This window comes from Ciona intestinalis, chromosome 11 (assembly GCF_000224145.3).
Source record: "Ciona intestinalis chromosome 11, KH, whole genome shotgun sequence".
In the NCBI taxonomy this organism is placed as follows: domain Eukaryota; kingdom Metazoa; phylum Chordata; class Ascidiacea; order Phlebobranchia; family Cionidae; genus Ciona; species Ciona intestinalis.
The window spans coordinates 4,162,300-4,184,497 of NC_020176.2; the positions used below are offsets into that span (position 1 = coordinate 4,162,300).

Below are 22,198 nucleotides of genomic sequence, written 5' to 3' on the forward strand. Positions count from 1 at the left end.
TGTGTCTCCAAATTTTGAACTTTTGCCGGTCAGTTTTTGTTCGGGAATTCCCCATATTAATAATTTTTTTAGAGGGGAGGGAAGGGGAGCAGAATATTCGGATTGGAAATTAAATAGATAGTGTCAGATTCCGTATATATACGGACTTTGGATAGCATCATAACTTTGCGTTCATGTTTCGTTCATCCTTAGCTCATTTTTTGCGATATATTTTGTACCTGTTTTACCTGTTAATTTTTCTGTAACTTACAGAAAACAACTTCTCAGACATAAAATAACCCAACTGACATTTGTCGTGGAAGGCTATCTCGGTGATGTTTTTTTCCAAACAAAAATTGACATGATAAAACATGGCACGAAAATCACACCGGCCCATAACGTTTATTTACACACGATGCACAACCTACGTTTTGTGCGAGATTACCAAACAAACGAAGGTAATATAAATATATTAACATTTCAAAACGTCAGAATTGTGAAGGTTCGGAAATTCTGCTGTATGAAAACCAGATCTCGTTGTCTTGGTGACCGTATGACGTCATTCTTACTGCGGCATGACTCCCAAACAATGTGAATTTCAAAACTTCTGTAAACATCAGCCATGTATTATTGCTGCGTAGTATTTATAGTGCAGTGGTACATAATATCCCATATGTCCTCGTTTTATCAATTAACAACGCTATTTCAGAGTCGTGAAGATGGCCTACAGTAACTTTATAAAAATAGAATTAAACAACCTCGACCATCTTACCCCAACCTATATAAACGAAATACTGGAAAGTATAACCGCAACGTAGGATTTTGCAAAGTTTGTTTTCTTTATCAACGAAAAACTTAAATCTGAAATCTGTCGTGTGTAAATATTCATATAAAGTATTGCTTGAAAAAATGTAGTTTTTTTTCGAAATTTCTGCGGGTTTACAATATTTGTTAGAAAATGTAGACTGCGAGTTAAAAAAGAAGTTGGGAAACGGTGACCTTGTTGTTTTTTTTGTTTAAGTTACGTACACTTACCGTCACTTACTGTTGGCCTCGTAAATTCGGCCACCACGTTCATATCGTTGGAGTCGAAAGTTTCGCCTTTCAATATTTGAACATATGGAACCACAAAGCTAGAGTTGGTATATTTCTAGAAAAAGTGTTAAGAAAATTTGTTTATTTTAACATTTTAAAATAGTCGTATTTAAACGAGACATTTTTATTGATTTTGAGCCCAATTATGCCCAATTGTCGGAAAAGCACCGCAATGAGTTACAGCAGTCTGGCTTATCTCTTATGTATTAGAATAACAAGTACAATAAGATTTGATATTTTAAATATTATACCGAACTCTGTATAAGTAAAATCTGATACTTCGGTGTTTCATAAACAAAGAAATCGAGAGTTTGCTTAAACATAACTGAGATATTTGTAAAGGTCTATTTTGGTAAGGATCTGGAGGTACGAAACGTAACAGATAAAAATCAATAAAGTTTAAAATACCTTTGCATAACAACCTAGTTGTCAATTAAAACAAAAGTAGTTTTTTAACCTGATTTGGAAGGATTCGAATTCTTGTAATGATTAGTAGAGTGGGTTGGATCATTGAAAATGTGCAGTTGCGCCCTCTGACGGATCTCATTATATGATCTCCATATGACGTGGGTGAGACGATGTTGCACAAGGCTGTCAAACAATATAGATTTATTACAAAATGTCCTTTCCTGTTTACCTTTGATGTGTTTTTATACCTCGTGTATTAAATTTAAAACATGTTATATAAATAAACCATACCCTAAATACAAAACACACAAAAAAATCTAATAAAAAAAGGGTTGGGGTAAGATGGTACAAGTTATCATGTTTTTCCTTTTGTAGTAAACAAAAAAAATATTTACAAAGTATCTAAACGTATCCCCACGAATCTAAAAGAGCGGTGTTGATTGTAAAACAAACAAGGCTAGAAAATATAGAATATTAGAGAGCTAACGGTCCATCTTACCCCGCGGTAATATACACTCACGTGGGTCTGCCGATGTTTTACCAAAATTTATCGAAACTTCGCTTCCAGGGAAGACACGAAATTGAACAAGAGCCACGTTTTGTGAAGATGTAAAAGAGAATCTTCCGTCCTCCCCTCTTCTCTCACAATAATCCCAGATCCGGCTCCGAGTTGGTAAATGATGATCGTATATACCGGGCAAGAAATTATCTTTTGTCAACCAACCATCAACAACCTATGGGTTTATAATTGCGAGTTAGTTGAAAAAAGATATTTATGCCAGAAGAACCAAAATATCAGAAAACATAGGCTTTACAGCAACAGTATATATTAAATGGTGAAGGATTGATAAAAAGTGGAGGTGCATTTGTCCATGCTTTGTAGATTATAGTGGTTTTAGCTTGGAATTGGATAAATATTAGATTGTGGTGAAAGATTAAGGTCCACGTCTTCATTCTCTATTATTGTCTCATTTGGCAGTAAATAAGTCGGGGGTTGAGAAAATGTCATTTCATATTTATCGTTAAACTTATATAAGATATCATCAATAGTTTCCGCTTATCTCAAGATATCAATGTAAATATTTAAGTTGTTGCTTCCGCATCTTATTTGTTATGGGCGTTTGTAACGCTGCAAGCTAACAATAATATATCCTGTTTGGGCAATGCGTCAGTTTAACTTGATGGCACACCTGGAGACGATAATCCCAGGAATATTGTATTAAAAGTTTGAGGGTTCTTTAGAACTGCGGGCAGTTAGATTAAGTAAAACTTTTATTAAATATGAGATTCATTGATTGAAATAAATGAAGGCGTTACAGAACATACTGACAAAAAAATTCCATTAATTTATTCGAACCTTGCTCACTTTATACGTGACCAACATAAACATGCGAATAGTTTTACCTGAATAGTTTCTCCATTATCGCAATCTGCGGTTGTGTTTTCGATTTCAATCGAAATTAGTTGATCAGGTTGCGCGATAAAGAAAGTTCCACAAATCTCTTCGTAACCAGATTGCTGGTAATGTAGCTCGGATTCTGACATTATCATGTCAATACATTCTGAAAAAAGGTATTATTATTAATAATGTCAGGTTTTCCTGCGCTTGCTTATGGTTCCGACTATCCGAGGGTCCGCACTTTTTGGGTTTATGTTCTTGGGCACGACACCTAACGTCGCTTCAACCTAGTGCTTCCTCATGGGTTGTCTAAATTGTCAGCCATACATTAAAACAATAATCATCCATAATGGTACATGTATGGTAACTTGTAAGCGGGCTCAACCTGTATAAAAAAGAACACCCGTGTCGCTGTCCCACCAATAACACATGTCACTGTCCCACCACGCGAGAATAGGATACATTTAATTAAGTTAGTTGACTTACCGAGTTGTTGTGGCGGTAGATGGCGCTCGTAAGTCGGGATCGGTTGATTCGTAACATTCATTGGGTAATTACTGTAAACCTGTGACAAAAGTACAGATTGAAGTCAGATGAAAAAACATTTATATTGAGAACATTATATGTTTGTATAGTTAACATTATAGGAGGCAAGAATACACATCATAGCCTAAATTAGGTGCAACAGCCACGATCTACCCCAAACATTTTATATGTAGCGCTTTAACAACTGTTGTTTAACTGCTAATTTTTTTCTTTTCACTCTTTAAGTAAATTGATCTTCGGAATCGTTTTCAAAGAGATAAATAAAAATCCCGTCATGTCAGAATACATAATTCAATCTGCCATTTGCCCGTAGCAATACAAGCGACATAATACTCACTTTATTGGTGCAAAGTCCAACAACGACGACGGACAAGAAGGCATTGTACAAGATAGAAGCCATCCTTTGTTGCTTTTGAAGAATTATTCACGTTTGTGCCTAGGTCACTGCCCGTACTGCCAAAGTAGATTCGAACTGAAACCTGGCAAAGTCAGGATCCCGAGTTCAGAGATTGGATTCTCGATTTCAAACGTGGTTGCGAATGATGGGATCGCATGATGGTGCAGAAAATGTTTCATGTCTGCGAACACGTAACGATTGACGTTAAGATAAATCCAAGGACGTGACTTGTAATGGTTGTCAGTAACAAATATCAAAATAATGTTTAGCATTTGAAACCTTAAGCACATTCGCTACTACGCACCTTGTACTGAAAGAAGTACCTCAAAAGGGAAGTTGGCGACGAAACGTTTGTTGCAATTTGCGCGATATGTTTGTCGGAAGCCGCCAACAGCATTTAAGTATTTACTGGAGAAATGTGTGAATAAATTTAGATATTAAATCGTGCCCAGATTGGTTTGGAATGTCCGCACTAATCAACATAATTGCCTATTTGCTGCACGATGTATTGTTTATACTAAAACAAGACCAGCCGGTTTGGAGAAGGTTTCTTAAGACTTTCAAGACATAAACGTCACTGTGGGGCCTTTGTAACGAAAGTTATTTAGGGCGGAAATCCTTTGCATGTCCCAAGGGCATTGCTACGAACCGCTGTCTATTGAATGGCGCCTTTGACGCTGCGGACGAGGAACCGGCCGGCTGAAATAACTAGAATTTACGTGGTTGCTGCGGCAGGCTAAGCATGCGCGCGTAAAAGTTCGAACAGTTCAATATTCGGGTGAGACCAGAGATTGAATTTGCATTGAAACAGCAATTAGTCAGGTAGGTTCAAATTAAGTCGAAAACACTAAGCTAGGTGTGTTACAGCATAGTGTACAGTACGTTACTTGACAGCACCTAACGTAATCAAATTTGTACAGGCCATGAATAAGATGAAGTTGTTTACATAGGACATTACTGAAATGAGCATGTTACCTCGTATATCATCCTGGTTATGCTTAATTCTTACGCTGTCAATCATTCTGGCGTGTTCCCACGGATTTCCAACGAGAAAACAAACCAAATCAAGCAGGATTGTACCATCATCGGCGACAGGTTGCTGTGTAGGGCTGGCAACGAATCGTGGTGAAAAGAACTCACAAGTTGACTCCAAGACGCTCAGTCTTTCGGTAAACAATATCGGCCAGATGTTACACAAGCTACAAAGTACTGATGACGTAAGAGAGGTTTCTGGCAGCCGAAGAAAGACGGGGCGACGTCATCACCATAAACGAACTTAACCACGAATGCGCGTGCTGTTCATGGTGTAGTGCTAATGCCATGAACGTTTTGTGCCATTTTTACAACTCGTTATCTTGTTGTGCATTGCTGAAAACGAAAAGTGAAGTTTACTGCATGTAACGCTTCAGTGAGTTTCATAAATATAGCAAACACTCCTTTGAGGCTCTTTATATTATCCGTGTACCAACGACAGTCTGGCCTGAAAAATGCCTGAGAAAAACGTAAAAAATAACGAGTCAAAACATCAACAGTGGGCAATGAAACGAATAATGTTTTTTTTTGGCAAAGATGTTAAATACCGTTAGTTTTCCGAAGGTAATGCATGATTTCAGTTTTAGAATAGTGAACCGCCTCAGTGTGAAAGTGTGGTGAAAAGAAATAGCAACAACGTCATCAAGGCGTCTGCATAAGGTTTTTGGTTCACTATGGGTGACGTCATATTAAGACAAAGATGAAGGCCCGAGAATTTACGTTGGTAAACCCTCGGGAGTCACAGAACTCGAAATTTAACAACAACATCGGGTTGTGAAGATACCATCTCATAACTTGGTCGCCCATACATATATTAATTAGTGGTAAGACAGTAGTATACGACACTTCTACCACAATCCAAATTAATGTATACTGGGTATGCTGGGCGAAGAAAAGCAAGAAAGATAAACCGTAGCTGGTCTTTTCCAAACCAGGTTTAGGAAACCGATGCCATAAACCATCATGTAATCCTACTGGAACATTGCTTTCAGGTCGTCTATTACCGGGCCCTCAAAAACATGGAACTTATAATCCACCGTTAATTTATCGACGTCAACAATTTTTCTTAAATGTTGCCCGAATACCCATTTCTCGCGTCGCCATTTTAGTATGTACGTCATATCCTGTTCGTAGCGTAGCAGTCTGGTGTCACTGACGTCATTAGAGCTTTCTTTCGCGGGTTCATTGTCTTCAAACAATGGCGATTGTACGTCACAATCAAACTCGTCCATGCGGTCGGGCGGTTCTTCACTTTCTGGCTCCTCCTGCGAGCCAAGGAGGCACAGGAATGGAACTAATGACGTTTCGGTGACGTAGGCGTGAAGTAGATGACGTAGGAGTATGACGTATCTGTCACAGGTGCCAATCCAAGCTGGGCTTCCCATCATTAACGGTGGGGGTAAAATCTGAGAACCCACAAAATTTGTAGCTGAATAAGGGACATACTGGACAATGTACAATATGTATGGTGGATATATATGTCTACATTTTAAAGTGTGTAGTATGAATACATATAGTACCGTGGGGTAAGATGGATATTGTTAGTATATAAAACACCATATTTCCTAATCGTGTTTTGAATCAACAACGCTCTTTTAGAGTACTGAGAGTGAAGTTATGTAAATATGCAAACACTCTTTGTTTTGTGCTAAATAAGAAAAAAAGACAAAAAACAACACTGATAGGCGATAGCAGGGATGAGGTATAGAACTGGGTTGTTGAAACGTACGTGGACAAAAAAAAATGTTTTGCAAATATTCCTGTCAGTAGTTAAAAACACAAAACACAAATTACACCAACCTTCGCGTAATCGTCATCTTTTGCATCAACTTTCACGGGGGCGGAATCTTCTTGCTTAGTCGCCATGGCAACGTCGATGGAGCATTGCTCGGATGCAAGGGAACAAGCGATGATGAGGAAAGATCGTAAAGTGTCCTCCGACTGGCAAACGTCCAAAGCAGATTTACCCTGAGAATATAAATTAAGGATTTTCATAAATCAGAAAGTCGAAATGGGAGATTTTAGAATGTTTTGCCGCTAAATGCTGTGTGTGTTTACTTTACTGTGGTATTTATGATTATTAAGATAAGAATCACGGACGTTGGAGCGTTGCTTAGCCCAACTTTTCTGAAGAGCCGAAATACAAGTATAAATATAACAACATATATTTATTACGTCTTTGTTCTTCGCGTCCAGTAGTTGGGTTCCTCCTTTTCGGAGCAAAATTTCGGCAACGTCTGTGTGGCCGTTCATTAAAGCGTCGTGTAGAGGGGTAATCCCCTCATCCGGGCATGACAGGAGGTCGATCTCGAGTAGGGGGGTTTCCCTTCGCTCTAAGAAAGTACAAACGAAATATCCAAAATGTAAATGCGAAAATCATGTTACATACTTTCAATCGTAGGTGTTTGTGCCGATGACGTTGCTCCGGGTGACGTATGTTCCGATGACGTCATTTTTGATAACGTGGTACTTGAAGAGAGAGGCAGCTTCAGTAGTTCTTGCACGCATTCCATGTGACCACGGTTACACGCTTCACTGATCGGCGTCCAACCAGCGTTGTCACGTGAGTTAGGATCGACACCGGGGATTTCCAGGATTTTAGCCACGTGGTCGGGGCGATCATGCATGCAAGCATGATGAAGAGGGGTTTCACCCTTTGAGTTTCGCTTGTTCACAGTGGCGCTAGAGAGCTTAAGATTTGCATCGATGACGTAGGTCTCATGGTGGGGCTGATATAGAACATTTTTATAAATGTTTGACGAACTGAATTATTCGGCAAGTGTGACTACCTGGTCGTTAGGTTTATTGGCCATGGGTGTTGCCTCGCATTTTGTGGCGTCGGGATTGGCTGTACCGTCACCAGTGGATGAAAGCCTGAGAAAAGAATGAATCCATATATATATATACATAATATGAGTAGGATGGATGCGTTTTAAAAAATTAACAACGCTGTTTGGAGCCGTGAGGATACAGTTATATAATTCTATAAATATTATTTGTTTAGAGGAAACAGTATTAAGACAGTTTCCAACTTACTCTACCCTACTATATATGTGAATAAAATTAATTGAGAAATGAATTGACCTTTTGTTGCGTATCAATGCACCCATGAGAGACCTCGGCAGTTTTGGTAGAAACCGAAAATATCGATTGACGATTCTATGCAGACTAAGGAAACCACCTGTTAATGGAAAATACATTTTAGGCGCTTGCATCGTAACTAAAGGACCCTGGGTTCGATGCTCGATACGGATACTAATGACGTAAGAGTACTTGGGCAAGATATTTATTAGAAAATGCTACAACCCAGTGGTCATTAATGGTTTATAAAATTGTCAGCCATATAGACAAAATTATCAGCCATCACAAATTTACATACGTAGTAACTTGTGAGTGGGGGTAAAACGGAACACACGTGTTATAATTCACAATTTTTTGTGAGTTTAGTCACGTTTTATTTGACCCCTTTTTTTGTATTTTCAACCCTCGTGTCTTTTTAACGATTTTTGTTTTGCCGTTAATTTCCTTTTTTTGATTTAATCTTTTCCACTCGGAGAGATAAGTATAAGTTATGTTATCCAAAACCTCACACACAAGTCACCTTTACTTCTGATACGGCTCAAGTTTTTCCAGCAAGATTTCTCCAACATTGTGCGTGTAAGCTGGAGGGTAATGGTTGAGGGGAATTCCCCAAGCAAACGGTCCAACACAGATAGCTTGACGTCATTGAATTGTTCAAACAACGCCTTTACAACGATACGGTCGAAGTTATGCTGGTCGTGTTCACGCAGCCATGCGGCGACGGCAAGCGTGGTCTGCGTCAAACTACGCAGCAGACTTGTCCACACCTCATGCGCGCAGAAGACCTGATCTAAAGCATCAAGTTAGTGTTGTTTGTGTTAAATAAATTAAAATAGCCAATTTTGTGGATTAGTTTCACGAGATATTGGATTCTCACCATTTTCGTCTGGTTCCGATTCCGACTCACTGACGTCATCAGCTGCTTCGTCATCATTGCTGACGTCATCTGGGGGCACGACCTCGGTATTCTGTATAGACAATATATTTCCCTATTTATTCTATATGTGAATAATTAAAATTTGAGCTGTCAACTCCCACCAATCTTAATCGTGTAAATATACAATATTTAAATCAAATATTCACTCGTGTGTGTTTTTATTACAAAGCAATAACTCTCTCACCTCTTTCTCCTGGTTTTCATTGAATTCCACAACTTTTTCCATCGAGATTCGCAGCCATTCCATTAACCGTCGGATGGCGCTCGTAAGTTGATATTTGTTTGACTTCGTCCAGAAAAGATGACGTAATAATTTTCGATCGTAGCCAAGCCATGACGTCACAATCGTGAAAAGTTCAGCAGCATTGTGACGTCGTAACATGTCATTATCCTCTGCTGCTTGCCTTGGGAAAAAAACATAAATATAATTTCAATAATAGAAAACGTATATAACAACCAAAATACATATACCACATGTCGTACTTTAATGGCCATCGAAATTACTATTGGGACTCAGGGGTTGAGAATCCTTACCCTGGCCCCTTGAGAATAAACAACAACCCAACCACGTTTGTTTTGACACGTCGGCAAAATATGTGCCAGCGTCAAAAACATTTGAGTCACAAAACAAAATTGTTTTGCATCGTCGGTTTGTTATTCAAGTTTTTCTGGACGAGAAGACAGTATCGAAAACAGGAAATTGTGTCTGGGGGCCACCCCTAACGCCCCACGTAGATGGGAATTACCCTAAACCCCCACGTTGATCAAGTATATCGTAAAAACCCTCAAAACAAAAAAATAATTGCAATAAAAATTACAAAAAACTTAAATCCAAATAATAACAATTACTTTCGCTGTTCCCACCAGTAGCAGGATTTTTTTTAAATTGCCTTTTTGGATAAATATTAACTGATTAATTCTAATCGTGTGAGAGACTATGCGTTGGATACAATTAATTTTATTTTTACACCATACTAACATTCCCAAAGCTATAAAAAAAGTATTGTTTATATTTTATAGCACGAATATCATAGTGGGAGTAAAGACAGCTGTAGTGCCTAGACATCTAATTGCTTCGGCACACTCATATAATAAGTAGGTAAAAAATGGATACCGTTATATAACATAATATCCTATAGTAGGGTGGGGGAAGATGGGACACCATTAGCACCGAATATTTAAATATCCTGTTCATGTTTTAAACAATTAACAACGGTTTATGGAAATCGTGAGGGTACGGTTTTATATTTCTTTAAATGCTCTTTGTTTACTACCAAATGTGACGAGAAAATGGAATGATCATGTGTCCCATCTTCCCCCAACCTACTATATAATCTATATATTCTGGTCGTGATTTTAAAAATTAACAGCAATCAAATTGTGAGGTTGAGGTCACGTAATTCTAAATTTTGTTTACCACCAAATGGAACTGCAAATTAAAAAAAGCATGGCCTATCTTACCCCAGCTTGCTTTATGTTAGAAATCACTTACTTGAGCATAGAATCAACGAAAGTCCATTGTTGTGATTCTGGTGTTCGTTCTTGGTTCCATAACACGAAGTCTTTACCCAACTGAATACCAGCCGCAGATAATAAACTAGACTCCGTGGATCGGGAGACCCCCATTGCCTGTGTAGGATAATGTTAACAGTTGATTTTCCAGGCATTGAATATATTATATAACTTAATTTGTTTTTTATTTATGTCTTTGAAAACGATAGCAAAGATCATATTATTTTTAAAACAAACGAAGAGAAGGGAATTAACAGCAAAACGACATTCGTTAAAACACGCTATGGTTAAAAAGTGTGGGAAAGAGCATCAAAAATTAGGTATAGATTTGACTGCTTTTGTTCACATTGAAAAATCCTTACAGTGAGCACCTACTTGTAAATACACGTCATCATGACGTATATGTGGCGCATTGGGCGGGTGGAGTGACGTCACGGTGTTGAGGAAAGACAGAGCCAACTCGGATTCGTATTTCTTGTCAGTGTCCTGTGGGGTAATGTGTGTGGCAGGTGGAATTCACTGGGTCGATATTAGAGAACTAGTTTCGTAAGGAAGTTTACGATCCGTAAACTAATGTTTTATTTAACATTCTGAATGCTGATCAGCATTGATGTAAAAGGAGTTTTGCTTTAAATGGTTTATATGTGTGGCAGTAGTAGTAAAGTTAGGTGTGGGTCTAAAAATAAATCTGTTTACTCTGATATGTCTGTATCGTGCTACTTTAAAGAGGTGTCGAAGTGATTTTGCTTCTTAAATGCACGCTAATAGATGCAACACGTTAAATACGAAGCTATAATGAAGATAGGCTAATCATATTTTCGACAAGTCATGTTGGAGCGAAAATAGAGGCGAAGTGACGGTGAGTCACGAAATATCTGCGATTATGTCGCATAAGACAGTTGCGCGCGCGGGTGAGCCGAACCTGTTGTAAATAGCGATGTAAGGTAGTAATTAACGAGCCATAATGTCGTACCAGCAAGTACTTATTCATTAGCAGATATAAGAGGTCAGGAGGTGGGTAGGACGATGCGCTGAGAAGTGATCGACACATACGAAGCACCGAACGGCCATGATTCACTTCGACAAAGCCCTCGACAGTTGCCATCTCGCGACGACCGAAGCGGCACGGACGCACTGCGCTTGTGACGTCATAGTGGGATATGTTGTGCGTCGAATCCAACACGTCGATGCCGATTGACGTAGAACAGCTGGGTCTGGAAAGTTTGGAAGTTATTGAAATTAAAAATCAAACGAACCGAAGAAAACAATAATAAACCCCACGGAAACAAAAGCGTCATCGACATAATTGAGTTTTGGAGAATTCGCCATAAGTGGTTTTATATAATGGAACATCACGTATACCAAACACCGTGCGGTCGTAAGTATTTCGAGTCTCAAGCTTTATCTCTTACCTAAGTTTGGCGAGGGTTTTCCTGAAGAGGGCCCGCGCGTTTCGGATCGAATCAGGAATGGCTAAGTGTGTCGCATCGACGTCACCTGGGCCGGGTCTGTCGTCAGATGACGTCGAACTCGACTTATAGAAATGCGTTGCTGAATGAACCGGATAAAACCGGTCTTTATCTTCGCTGCCGCTGGTTCGAAAATTGGACGACCTAGCTTCGTTGTTGTTTAGAAACACAGCAGGTGAGGAATCCTTTACGTCGTGTGAGGTGTATGTACTTGTGGAAGAATCGCTTTCAGTACTAAGTTGAGGTTTAACTTTGCTCGGTTCAATTTCGCTACGCTGCGTTGCGTTCTGCGTTGCCAATGAATCAGCCTGCGCTTCATGTACTCCGTGCGGAGTGTGTTGTATATTCGTTTGCGAGGAGGATGGTTCATGCCTTGGTGGTGTATTGATTGTAGCGGACGAACCAGCAGTCGGTGTATCCACGTTATGTGAAGTACTTCCCTTCTTTTCATTGTTATTGTTGTTCGAATTTTCGTGCAGGGCAAGTCGGGTGATAACCACCTTTGGTTGTTGCAGTGTATCCCCAACCAAGGCCAGGGAAATGGGATCATTTTTAACAGAAATATCGTTCGGGAAAACCGAATACTCGATTAACTGTGGTGGCGGGTCCTGTGAATACATTGTACAAGTTTAGTTGAAATCAGTAAAGTGAGTCATACGGTCACAGGTATTGCTGGTGAAGCTAAGTCTATATGGTCCTCTCGATTACAGTCTAGTCTGTTTGTAAAACAATCCTAAACTAAAATAACTAAACGCGGCTTGTAGGCGTTGGTGAGAAAGCGTCACAGGACGCAGCATGGGTTAAAACGGTGAGAACAAACATAAAAGTGGTTGGCTTGCCAAACAACTGCTAGTTTACGATGGGTATGAATAATAGCACGGTCGGTGGTATTCCCACTTATGCTCGTCCAAGGAGAAGATCATGTGGTTAATGAAATTATATTATCCGTAGTAGTGTGATGCGAATTCCTCGAAAATGGAAATTCTCCTCACTTTACGATGCGCCACATGTGGTGTGGAGATTTACCGAACTTATGGTCTCACGTGACAGCCTTATGACGTAAGATCGGTATTGTGACGTGGGCCGAGACGGGGAGTATAGGCAGTTGACACTTTATTAAGCAATGCGTAAACTCTTGACGGGAATTCTTTAAGAGTTACCGAGCGGCCACAGCCCAACCTTGTGCTGACGTTTGGGCGGAAAGTTAAACGAAAAATGAATCGTGTCTGAGAAGAGAGAGATTGAATTTAATATAAAAAAATGATAATTAAACCTCAAGTCGCCTTCAAAGCGATCGGAGATAAAGTCAGGAAAAAATAAAAACGACAAACGATTCACGAGAGAAAGCTTGTGTGGAGGATAAAGACGGCGGTGATGCGGTTGTCTGATAATGCTACCCACGTCTTATGCAACAACTTGTGCAGATGTGACGGCTAGAAGTCTCAGATGGATAGCGTTGGATAAGTCCTCAGGGAATACGCGAAATTAGAGGCGGCATCAAGAGTCGAAAAGCAGCAGTCGCGCGACGCTCGTGAATAAGCTTGATTAAAAAAGTGCATTAAGCGCCATGATTGGGACTGATCTGCTGCACGTAGCAATTAACTTGACTTGTAGAGAAGGACGGTGGTAGAGCAATGGTTTCCGAAGCATTCCAGTAAGCGAGGTCTGAGTTAAGAGATCAGAGCGAGAAGTCTTGCGCACAATATTCTTAGGCGAAGTATTTATTGGACTGGATTAGCAGCGAGGCAGTGATTTAAAACTCGAAATTGCAGATTTCGGACACGGATTCCGGGTATTGATTTCGCCCAAGGAAACAGCGCGCACTTTACGAGAGTTATATTTAGACGGCGTGGAATATTTCAGGCTCGTGTTGCGTGAGAGTAGCATGTCCAATTGAATTCGGCCACTCCGGAACGGCCTGCAAGTGTATCCTGCTATTGAGTTTAACATCAACTAAAGAGAAAAGCCGACCATAAATAGGAGGAAAGTAAATATAATGAGAAAGGCGATAAAGTGATACGTAATATTTACTGCGGTTATTGATAAATCATAGAGAAACAGCGCATATAGATTAACCATCCATAATGCTCTTAGTGGACATCCTGTACCAACTACATTCCTCGATATAAATCTAAGTTTAAATTCCAAGGACCTTATTAGGCGTAGGTGTTCACTGCTAAACAAGAAGTATAAACATGTATACTGCAAGCGCTTACGGAGTTTTGTTTCTATGTCTTGCGATTTATCAAGTCGGCGCCACCAAGCACCTGCAAGCCGGTAAGTGTGAAACTATTCTCAGCATGAAATGCCATGTTGTTTACAGCGGTGGAATTCCTCACATTATCGAGGCAGTGACCCCAATAAACGAGGTTTTTAAATACCAGCAGCCTTTCCGTGCCTTTTTATTGTTACAGTAATTTACATTCGGTTTGCCTTTTTATGGTTACTGTATTTACTCTTGGTCGACAAAAATAGTTGCCTGTCCTGTTTTTTTTAAACATTTTTTTGTCAAAATGTACACCTTGTACTAATTATATGGTAATTATATAATATGTAGTAGTTATATAGTAGGGTGGGGTGGGGGGAACAGGGCACCTTTAGCACATAATATTTAAATATTCTGATCGTGTTTTTAACACTTATCTATAGAAGTCATGAGAATGCTGTTTTATATTTTTTGAACGTTCTTTGTTTACTTTCAAATAAAACGGAAAATAGAATGAAAAGGTGTCCCATCTTGCCCCGCCCTACTATATAGGAAATGTATGCATCGGCTTATAATCACCCAATTTAATTTTAAGTACGTTTAACGTGAGGCCGTTAAATCTAAACGGTGCAATGATAGATTGCACGGTAAGAACGAAATTGGGCCTCGAGTTTGATTGCCACTTATTGTGAGTAATTAGAAACACTTTTAAACGTTAAAACACCAGTATGTTATGAGTAGTTTGGCTCTTATGCAACAAACTGCTCCGCGATTGCGTAATTTAAATGTGATTTGCAGCAATTGAGTAATTGACGTATTTCCTTTACATACAGAGTTCGACTACGGTGAGTACGAGGATGACGCTAACTCATGGGACCCGCGGCAAGCCAGCGTGAGTGACACTAATGATATAAACATAAAGCGTGGCTATATTTGAGTATATAACGTCGAGGTGGGGGGAAGTAAAGCAATTATACCTGGTATTACATAAAGCGATCTTCTACCCGTTTACCCGTGGGACAGCGGCGCTAACGTAATGGGATTATTATAATTTAAATGTACCGGTTACTGGAAACGTATGCAGCAATGAACACGATATCCCATTATTCCATTGTATGGCATATGAATCGCATACTACAGTTGTATGAGTAACACTGCTGTGTATTCTTTAAGTAATTTACAAACTTAAGCCAAATATATACGCGAGATATATGATTGAAACAAAATGGCAAATATGTCGTTCAGATCACGAAGATTGGGAAAATGGACGGACTAACCATCGACCAAGTCGAGTTACCGCCTTTTGAGAAACCAGCGGCACGACTGGTCAACAACTTCGCTTTTAAACTTCTCAACGAAATAGCGTCGGACAACGAGGACAACGTCGTGTTTTCGCCGCTGTCGATTTTTACATCACTGGCAACACTGCGACCGGGTAAGATAAGGAAACACTGAGATATATTAGATTTTTTTTTCGGAGAGGAGAATTTTTTTTAAGCATTCCTAGAAAATTAAAGAGCGCTGTTCGGAATTGTATACTGCTGGACATTGCGACACGGGCCCATGCTGCAATTACAGACAAGAAAATGTTAACCGTTAATTGCGTTTGCTAATTGGCTGGGATTAAACTTGTGTTTTAAAACTCGTCCTCCAAAAACACAGGTTACAAGTGAGGCTTGCCCATACTAAGTGTGAACCGTGAAATGTGAATTGCCACGAAGTGGGAAAAAAATTACCAAAATTGATTCATAAAATTTTCTACTTCAGCGTTGAATGGAACTTCGTTGGAACAACTTAATGACGTCACAGGCCTGGATACGATACGTGAAAGTGACATGAATGACATGTATGACGGCATATTCAAGAAGAGCAGCTCATACAAATTAAAACAAGCCAGTAGAATCTACGTCGACCGGGGAATTAGACTGTCAAGGTCGTACAGGACAGACCTGTACAGGTAAGCTTCTATTGAAATGCGACCTGTGTGACCCTATGGCAATTTCAATACCTAAATTAATCTAGACCGAATACGGAAACATTTTATAAAAGGAGGGAATACTTGACGGCCGTCTGTCACGAATTTATGTGAGCGTTCGACTCGAAATAGGTCAAGTTAATTTCGACCTGCTGATTAAGTATTTCTGTAATTAGTTCCAAATATACGAGAGCGCCGAATGCACTTAACGCATATATGGCCTACGGGTAATCGTAATATAGAGCGACACAAGGACGACCATTGTCCTTATGGAAATTTATATTGTCATCATTTCACACATTCAAATACACTTATACAGAATGAAGATTAGTCGAGCGAGACGTTTGGATTTCCGGAGAGCGCCGGAAGAGAGCCGGAACAAAATCAACAAATACGTAAAAAAGAGGACAAGGAAGCTCATTAAGGAGCTGGTACCGGTCGGTGCCATCTCCTCGGCCACGATGATGTATCTGGTCAATGCAATTTACTTAAAGGTACGATTATAGTGACATGATCTACTGACGCTACCGTAAACGTGAAATTAGCGCATTAACAAAAAGCCATACCGGTCCGTATGATCGACGCATCGACCGAGACCGGATTACATTTGACGTTTATACTGAAAAACTAATCAACTTGGCTTATTGTTCAACCAACGAGCGCAGCTGAAAGGTTAATAGTTCGCAGTGGACATGTTCTTTACGCAAATTATTGAAAGCGTGACTTGAGAATTATTTCTGGACATGAATATCACACAATGCTGTAGCTTGATACGGGTAACCTTTACATGACCTTTATATACGGAGAATACGTGCCACCAATGTCGTATTGTTTAAAAAAGCATCGACTTAAAACAAAAGTGATATCCTAACAATCCACCGGTAGAGGGATCCAACAACTAAACTGATGAATACATAGGCATTGTTTGTCGGTAAGAACGATATAACTTGTACAGTGGGAGTAGAAAATATACACGCTAACCTATATGTGAAGGTTTATTACCTTGTAAGACTAACCGAGATTACACGTGTTTTTACAGGCGAAGTGGGACATACCGTTCCAGAAGTCTCTAACGCGCATGCGCCGGTTCCGAGTCAGCAACAACGAGTCAATACGGGTGGAGACAATGATAAGTAAAAACACATTCTGTACAAGGGTAAACAACCGGGACCTGCAAGCAAGCGTTACTGTCCTAAGCTTAGGAGGTAGGCCAATGCATTTATAAGCATATGTGTACCAGTATAGTGCGGAGTGGGCGTGTCAGGTTATGCAGCAGACGTATAAATTATGGTTTACAAACCCACACATGTAATTTCACGATTGCCGCAGAATATGTTACAGCGAGGCGAACATATTTATAGGTAGTACTGACACATGTCGTTATAATACAAGTCTTGTTAAATGATGGTATCATATGGTTTGTGCGTATATTAATATCCTATGTGGAAGGCGGCCATTTTGTGGTAAAAGTATTAAGTGTTTCAATTTTTTAACAAATGTAAAAGAAAACATTTTGTTTTGAAACACGGCATATTTAGCGATTGTTAGCGCTTTTAATTTTTCGTGAAGTATAGTAGGGTGGGGGGGACAGGCTAACTATAGCACATAATATCCAAATATCGTGATCATGTTTTAAACAATTAACAACGGTTAACGGTCTATGGGAGTCGTAAGGATACGGTTTTATAATTACTTTAATGGTTTTTGTTTACTACCAAATGAGATGAGAAAATATAGCGAAAGTGTGTCCCATCTTCCCCAAGCCTAATATACATGCTATACAGACATTCAAGTATAGGAAATCGTTTGGTTTGCAAATCGTAAGCTTTATTTCCTTTTCAGGCAGTTTCAGTTTTGTTATCATGAGTCCACACTCAGCGGGAAACTTCTCGCGTTTTTATGACGACGGTGTCACTACTATGCAAGAAAAGATGACACGAGCGTTCAACAAAATATGGACACGTAAGTGACACAAAATGAGCAACAAACCAAACCTATTCAAACTAAAGAACTGACCTTTACTTATTTTGTTATTTTGTTTCACTCTATTATTAACACGAAGCTTATAAATAAGGAGATTGACGTTTTCGGCAACTAATGATTTTAGCTTACCAATAAACCATTTTCAACGCAGGCAGAGGAAATCGACAGCAGCAATTATGCTCAGTGAAGCTGCCCAAATTTAAAGTTGATTACGCTGAGAATATAAAGGAAGTACTGAAAGGGCTTGGCATCCGTGATATATTCAGTATCAACGCGGATTTCAGCCGACTTTCGGTGCGCAACAACAGAGAGTTGTATGTAAGCGAGGCGCGCCACAGTGCGGTACTCAGCGCAGACGAAGCAGGCGTCGAAGCCGCTGGGGCAACAGCTTTTGGAATCTCGTTGCGCTCAACATCCTTGCAAGTAACGGTCAATAAACCGTTCATATTCGCGCTACGTCACGACCCATCAGGTGCGCTCATTTTTGTTGGAAAAATCGTGCGACCGAGCGTGGGGTGAACAGTGTTGCACGACCACGGTAAAAAAGCCGGGAATCAAGAGACACATCGCCGGACGAAACGTTACCGGTCAACACTTTTTCATCGAGGCAACTTTGCCGTTCAAGTTCATTATTTCTTTCATGTCGTTTTATTTTCAGTCGTGTTTTTTTCACTGTACACAACGCTTATCGTACATACATATCCTCAATGCGTATTCACAGAGCTGGACGTGTGTTTACATTATCGCGGGCGAAAGGTTGTCAAATATTTGCCAATGAAGCCTTGATATGAAACTAAAGCTAAACTCGTACCTTCAATTGACTATAAACGAATAGTCGAAAACATTTCAAAGTGAAAGGCAAGCATTTCCGCTCGAAATCTCACAGTGACGTCATAAGGCGATTGTAACGGTGATTTCCGGCTCATTCAAAACGATTGAGTGAGAGCGAGAATGAGAAGCAAGTAACAGCACTGCTGACGTAAGAAATTTTCACAGATTGGTGACACAATTTGTATAGCTTGACTGCGCAGTAGTTTGAATCAGGCAGCAAAGTTTATCAGGTTGCGGCGAAGTCAACAGAGAAAATGTTACTGGTCATAGCCTGCATGTTAAGCGCAGGTAAGCAGTTGTTACAAGCATAATTACAATCATGTTTATTAATAAAATGGGCAATTTACGCTATAATGTAACGTAGGCTATTTAAATAAACCTCAACAACAACGGTAAAGTTTGTGTTTTAAACAGTTATAATGTTTAATAAAATGGGCGCTTCATGCTATAACGTAGGCTCTCTAATTAACCAAAACGACAACGGTAAAGTTTTGTTTTAAACTCCAGCTTTTAATGGCGCTGTGGGTGAACCATATGCTCCAACTAATGCCTTTCGTGAGCCAGTGGCGCATGCGCTATACGATTTTGGAATGGACATGTACAACCAACTAGAACCGTCATGGCGTCCAACCGAAAATATTGTTATTTCTCCAATGTCAATGTACGCCATTCTCTCGATTCTTTTACCAGGTATGTATACATTATAATACGGTGTGTTTGCTACTACGTAGGCACGGATGCTTCATACCTAAACTGTGTATTCTAGTTTCTAGTTTGTTTACATATTGAAATCCTTATATTTTGCAAAAACTTACTAATGCGTTCAATTAAATACATGCATATATATAATGATTACTCAATACCTGTCATAAAACTAGATTTACAGCGGACGACATCCACAATAACAAATACACTACATTCTATTAAAATACGAAAAATATGCAAAAAGCAAAAATCATGAAATCACGAAAGCTTTCACACAAAACTGGTTTCAGCACCCAGTCCACCCTAATAATTTTGAATGTGTCCGCCACTGCTTCCTAAACAGTATACACCACCATTTTTTCGCCACAGGACTGAACGGGGCATCGCATGACCAAGTATACAACGCCCTACGGATGACAAACCTGCCTAGAAACGGGGTGGACGCCGAATCAGCGATGTGTAGCAAGATATTCCAAATAAATCCAAACTACGACCTGACGCGAGCGAACCGAATATTCGGCGACCGAACTTTGACGTTCAAGAAATCGTACAAGAATGAAACGTCATGGTATTGTAGAGGTTTTGTGTGATATATATTTGGGTGGGGGTAGAAGGGACACCTTTAGCAGTTAATATCCAAATTATCCTGATTGTGTTTTTAAATTTAAACAAGTAACAACGGTTTCTATCAGGAGTCGTGATGAGTATACGTCGTGGCGAAATACTAAATAGGATACCTCGGATTGAAGAGTTACAGATTATATGATTTCCTACTAATTTACTTTGCATAGGATAATTGAAACTAAAGTTTGAAATACATGTTTTTAACCCAGGCATCACAAAGCGGCGCACAAGAAAGTCGACTTCCAACACTACCCAAATAGAGCGCGGCGTAAAATGAATCGTTACGTTTCTAAGATGACTGACGGTGAAATACAACAGTTGATTCCTAGAGAAGCCGTCACTACAGATACCAGGATATTCCTAGTCAACGCCATTGCATTTAAAGTAGGTGGAAATTACTGTTATAGTAGGGTGGGGGAGATGGGGAAACCTTTAGCGCATAACATCAAAATATCCTGATCGTATTATGAACAGTTAATAACGGTTTATGGGGTCGTGGGGATACGGTTTTATAATTCTTTAAATGTTCTTTGTTTACCACCAAAAGGAATAAGAAAATAAAATGTTTAAATGTCCCATCCTCCCCAATCCTACCACATGATTGCTAACCACAGTAGTGTTGCCAGACAATCAAGCGTTACCGGAATTTACATTAAGTGTGCGATGAATAAAAGCTTGCGGGCAACACTGAAAGCCCTTATAGGGAAATGAGTTGGAAAGTGGTGATTTTTGCCAAAGTGAGGCAATGAACGAGTTTAAATAATGGCTCTGTCAAAGCGACAATCTAAAAGCACAACTTAAAACCCTTGACCCCCAGGCGGCATGGAAATCCTCATTCATAAAAGACGCAACAACTTTAACAAACTTCCATGTCTCACCCACTAAAGTTAAACAAGCTGCAACCATGTACACGTCATCCGCTGTGTGCTTTCACCAGTCGCACGACGCTCAATTGGAATCTGACCTTATAGTACTTCCATTTAAAGGTACGTCATTTAGTTGTTTGTGTCACACATTTCTGTTAGTTTATTTGTTAACTCCTAACTTCGAACCTTTACCTTTAAGAGCTAAGTTGATTTCAGAAGCATTTTAATGCTATTCTATTTAACTGAACGCTTCTTTTATGCAGGCGCCAAAACAACCATGGTTTTTATCGTGCCCATTGTCGCTGGGAACTTCGGCCCGCTAAAGGGCGCTGTAGGAGCGTCCAAAATTAGTCAGGCGCTGGACAGATATTGGACCGGGTACAGGAACATGCCGATCCCGATGCGCGTCTGTGAAGTACGGATGCCTAAGTTTAAAATAACCCACAGCGTTGACGACCTAATGGGGGCAATGCGGGCAATGAATGTGACGGATATATTCTCGACCGAGGCCGACTTTTCGCCTATGACGCCAGAGCTTGTATACGTCACAGACATGCGTCACAAGGCCGTCATAAAAGTGAACGAGCAAGGCGTGAAGGCAACAGCAGCGACATCTATCGGACTCACTGGTCGTTCTCTGCCAATAAGAGTTGAAATTAACCGACCCTTTATGTATATGATACGACACGAGCCGACAGGTGCTCTATTATTCCTCGGGCGAGTGGTTGATCCGACAAAATAACTCACCTAACCACCATGCATGTACATTTATCATTGCGTAACACCCCGCTCTATATAACGTATTAATTATATTGCCCACTTCCGTTTCCACCCGCATAACGTTGCAGGGTACTCAGCGTTTCAACAGCGTGCCTGCCGCGTGAAGTTCCCACTTCACGAATGATAAATCGTCCTCGCCACGCTAAGCTTCGCTTCCTGCAACTACTTTCGCGTGATTGATGCGACAGGGTTGCGACCGGGCTTAGTTTACAAGAGGTTGGGGTATTGTGGGAGGTTTATGAAGTCTCTTTGTACGCGAATATGAGCGTACTGTGTTGCTTTGCCTTTGCGCAATTTCGATTGATTGGTAATACAAATTCATGCTGTACAGTATTGTTGGTGCGACCTTTTTATGTTATAATGTGCCAGTAGA

General features: G+C 40.0%; 4 protein-coding genes across 6 annotated transcripts; 2 read left to right on the forward strand and 2 right to left on the reverse strand.

The window, feature by feature from the left end:
• Nucleotides 1-346: 346 nt before the first annotated feature.
• On the reverse strand, nucleotides 347-5,365 carry LOC101242245 (corticotropin-releasing factor-binding protein-like). Of its 2 annotated transcripts, none has more exons than XM_004226658.4 (8): nucleotides 4,800-5,365; nucleotides 3,765-4,005; nucleotides 3,368-3,446; nucleotides 2,887-3,044; nucleotides 2,003-2,216; nucleotides 1,532-1,665; nucleotides 1,015-1,129; nucleotides 347-586 (listed from the first exon to the last, which is right to left on the reverse strand). In XM_004226658.4, exons 2-8 carry the CDS (start codon nucleotides 3,825-3,827, stop codon nucleotides 468-470), a joined length of 882 nt encoding a protein of 293 aa, XP_004226706.1. In that variant the 5' UTR covers nucleotides 3,828-4,005; nucleotides 4,800-5,365; the 3' UTR covers nucleotides 347-467. The 2 variants fall into 2 exon arrangements, with proteins under 2 accessions (XP_004226706.1, XP_026692544.1); XM_026836743.1 differs by having other exon boundaries at nucleotides 1,982-2,216.
• LOC100183382 lies at nucleotides 5,264-12,475 on the reverse strand. Its single transcript, XM_026836784.1, has 13 exons — nucleotides 11,799-12,475; nucleotides 11,360-11,600; nucleotides 10,762-10,872; nucleotides 10,367-10,503; nucleotides 9,059-9,278; nucleotides 8,815-8,905; nucleotides 8,458-8,727; nucleotides 7,941-8,037; nucleotides 7,646-7,730; nucleotides 7,246-7,585; nucleotides 7,032-7,189; nucleotides 6,657-6,824; nucleotides 5,264-6,262 (listed from the first exon to the last, which is right to left on the reverse strand). Exons 1-13 carry the CDS (start codon nucleotides 12,473-12,475, stop codon nucleotides 5,828-5,830), a joined length of 3,030 nt encoding a protein of 1,009 aa, XP_026692585.1. The 3' UTR covers nucleotides 5,264-5,827.
• Nucleotides 11,825-18,742, forward strand: LOC100177061 (serine protease inhibitor). Of its 2 annotated transcripts, none has more exons than XM_026836726.1 (8): nucleotides 11,825-12,030; nucleotides 14,895-14,953; nucleotides 15,307-15,496; nucleotides 15,829-16,018; nucleotides 16,356-16,530; nucleotides 17,076-17,241; nucleotides 17,879-17,998; nucleotides 18,171-18,741. In XM_026836726.1, exons 3-8 carry the CDS (start codon nucleotides 15,325-15,327, stop codon nucleotides 18,536-18,538), a joined length of 1,191 nt encoding a protein of 396 aa, XP_026692527.1. In that variant the 5' UTR covers nucleotides 11,825-12,030; nucleotides 14,895-14,953; nucleotides 15,307-15,324; the 3' UTR covers nucleotides 18,539-18,741. The 2 variants fall into 2 exon arrangements, with proteins under 2 accessions (XP_026692527.1, XP_002128201.1); XM_002128165.5 differs by lacking the exon at nucleotides 11,825-12,030 and adding an exon at nucleotides 13,973-14,132 and having other exon boundaries at nucleotides 18,171-18,742.
• A 240-nt stretch (nucleotides 18,743-18,982) lies between these two features.
• Nucleotides 18,983-22,158, forward strand: not2 (Not2 protein; the record flags this gene model as incomplete). The annotated part of the gene is given in 6 exon segments (NM_001032778.1): nucleotides 18,983-19,138; nucleotides 19,358-19,540; nucleotides 19,925-20,123; nucleotides 20,389-20,563; nucleotides 20,997-21,165; nucleotides 21,309-22,158. Coding segments are annotated over 6 exon segments (1,239 nt in total). The 3' UTR covers nucleotides 21,788-22,158.
• Nucleotides 22,159-22,198: the final 40 nt, after the last annotated feature.

Coding starts and splice junctions, on each gene's coding strand:
- LOC101242245 (XM_026836743.1), bottom strand. CDS start 3,827: ATGGCTTCTATCTTGTACAATGCCTTCTTGTCCGTCGTCGTTGTTGGA. Junction 3,045..3,367: donor TCTACCGCCACAACAACTCG/GTAAGTCAACTA, acceptor ACCTTTTTTCAG/AATGTATTGACATGATAATG. Junction 1,130..1,531: donor TTCGAATCCTTCCAAATCAG/GTTAAAAAACTA, acceptor CACTTTTTCTAG/AAATATACCAACTCTAGCTT.
- LOC100183382 (XM_026836784.1), bottom strand. CDS start 12,475: ATGTATTCACAGGACCCGCCACCACAGTTAATCGAGTATTCGGTTTTC. Junction 10,873..11,359: donor TAATGAATAAGTACTTGCTG/GTACGACATTAT, acceptor ATTACCCCACAG/GACACTGACAAGAAATACGA. Junction 7,731..7,940: donor GCATTGATACGCAACAAAAG/GTCAATTCATTT, acceptor TTCTTTTCTCAG/GCTTTCATCCACTGGTGACG.
- LOC100177061 (XM_002128165.5), top strand. CDS start 14,051: ATGTATACTGCAAGCGCTTACGGAGTTTTGTTTCTATGTCTTGCGATT. Junction 16,019..16,355: donor TACAGGACAGACCTGTACAG/GTAAGCTTCTAT, acceptor ACACTTATACAG/AATGAAGATTAGTCGAGCGA. Junction 17,999..18,170: donor GTTCAACAAAATATGGACAC/GTAAGTGACACA, acceptor TTTTCAACGCAG/GCAGAGGAAATCGACAGCAG.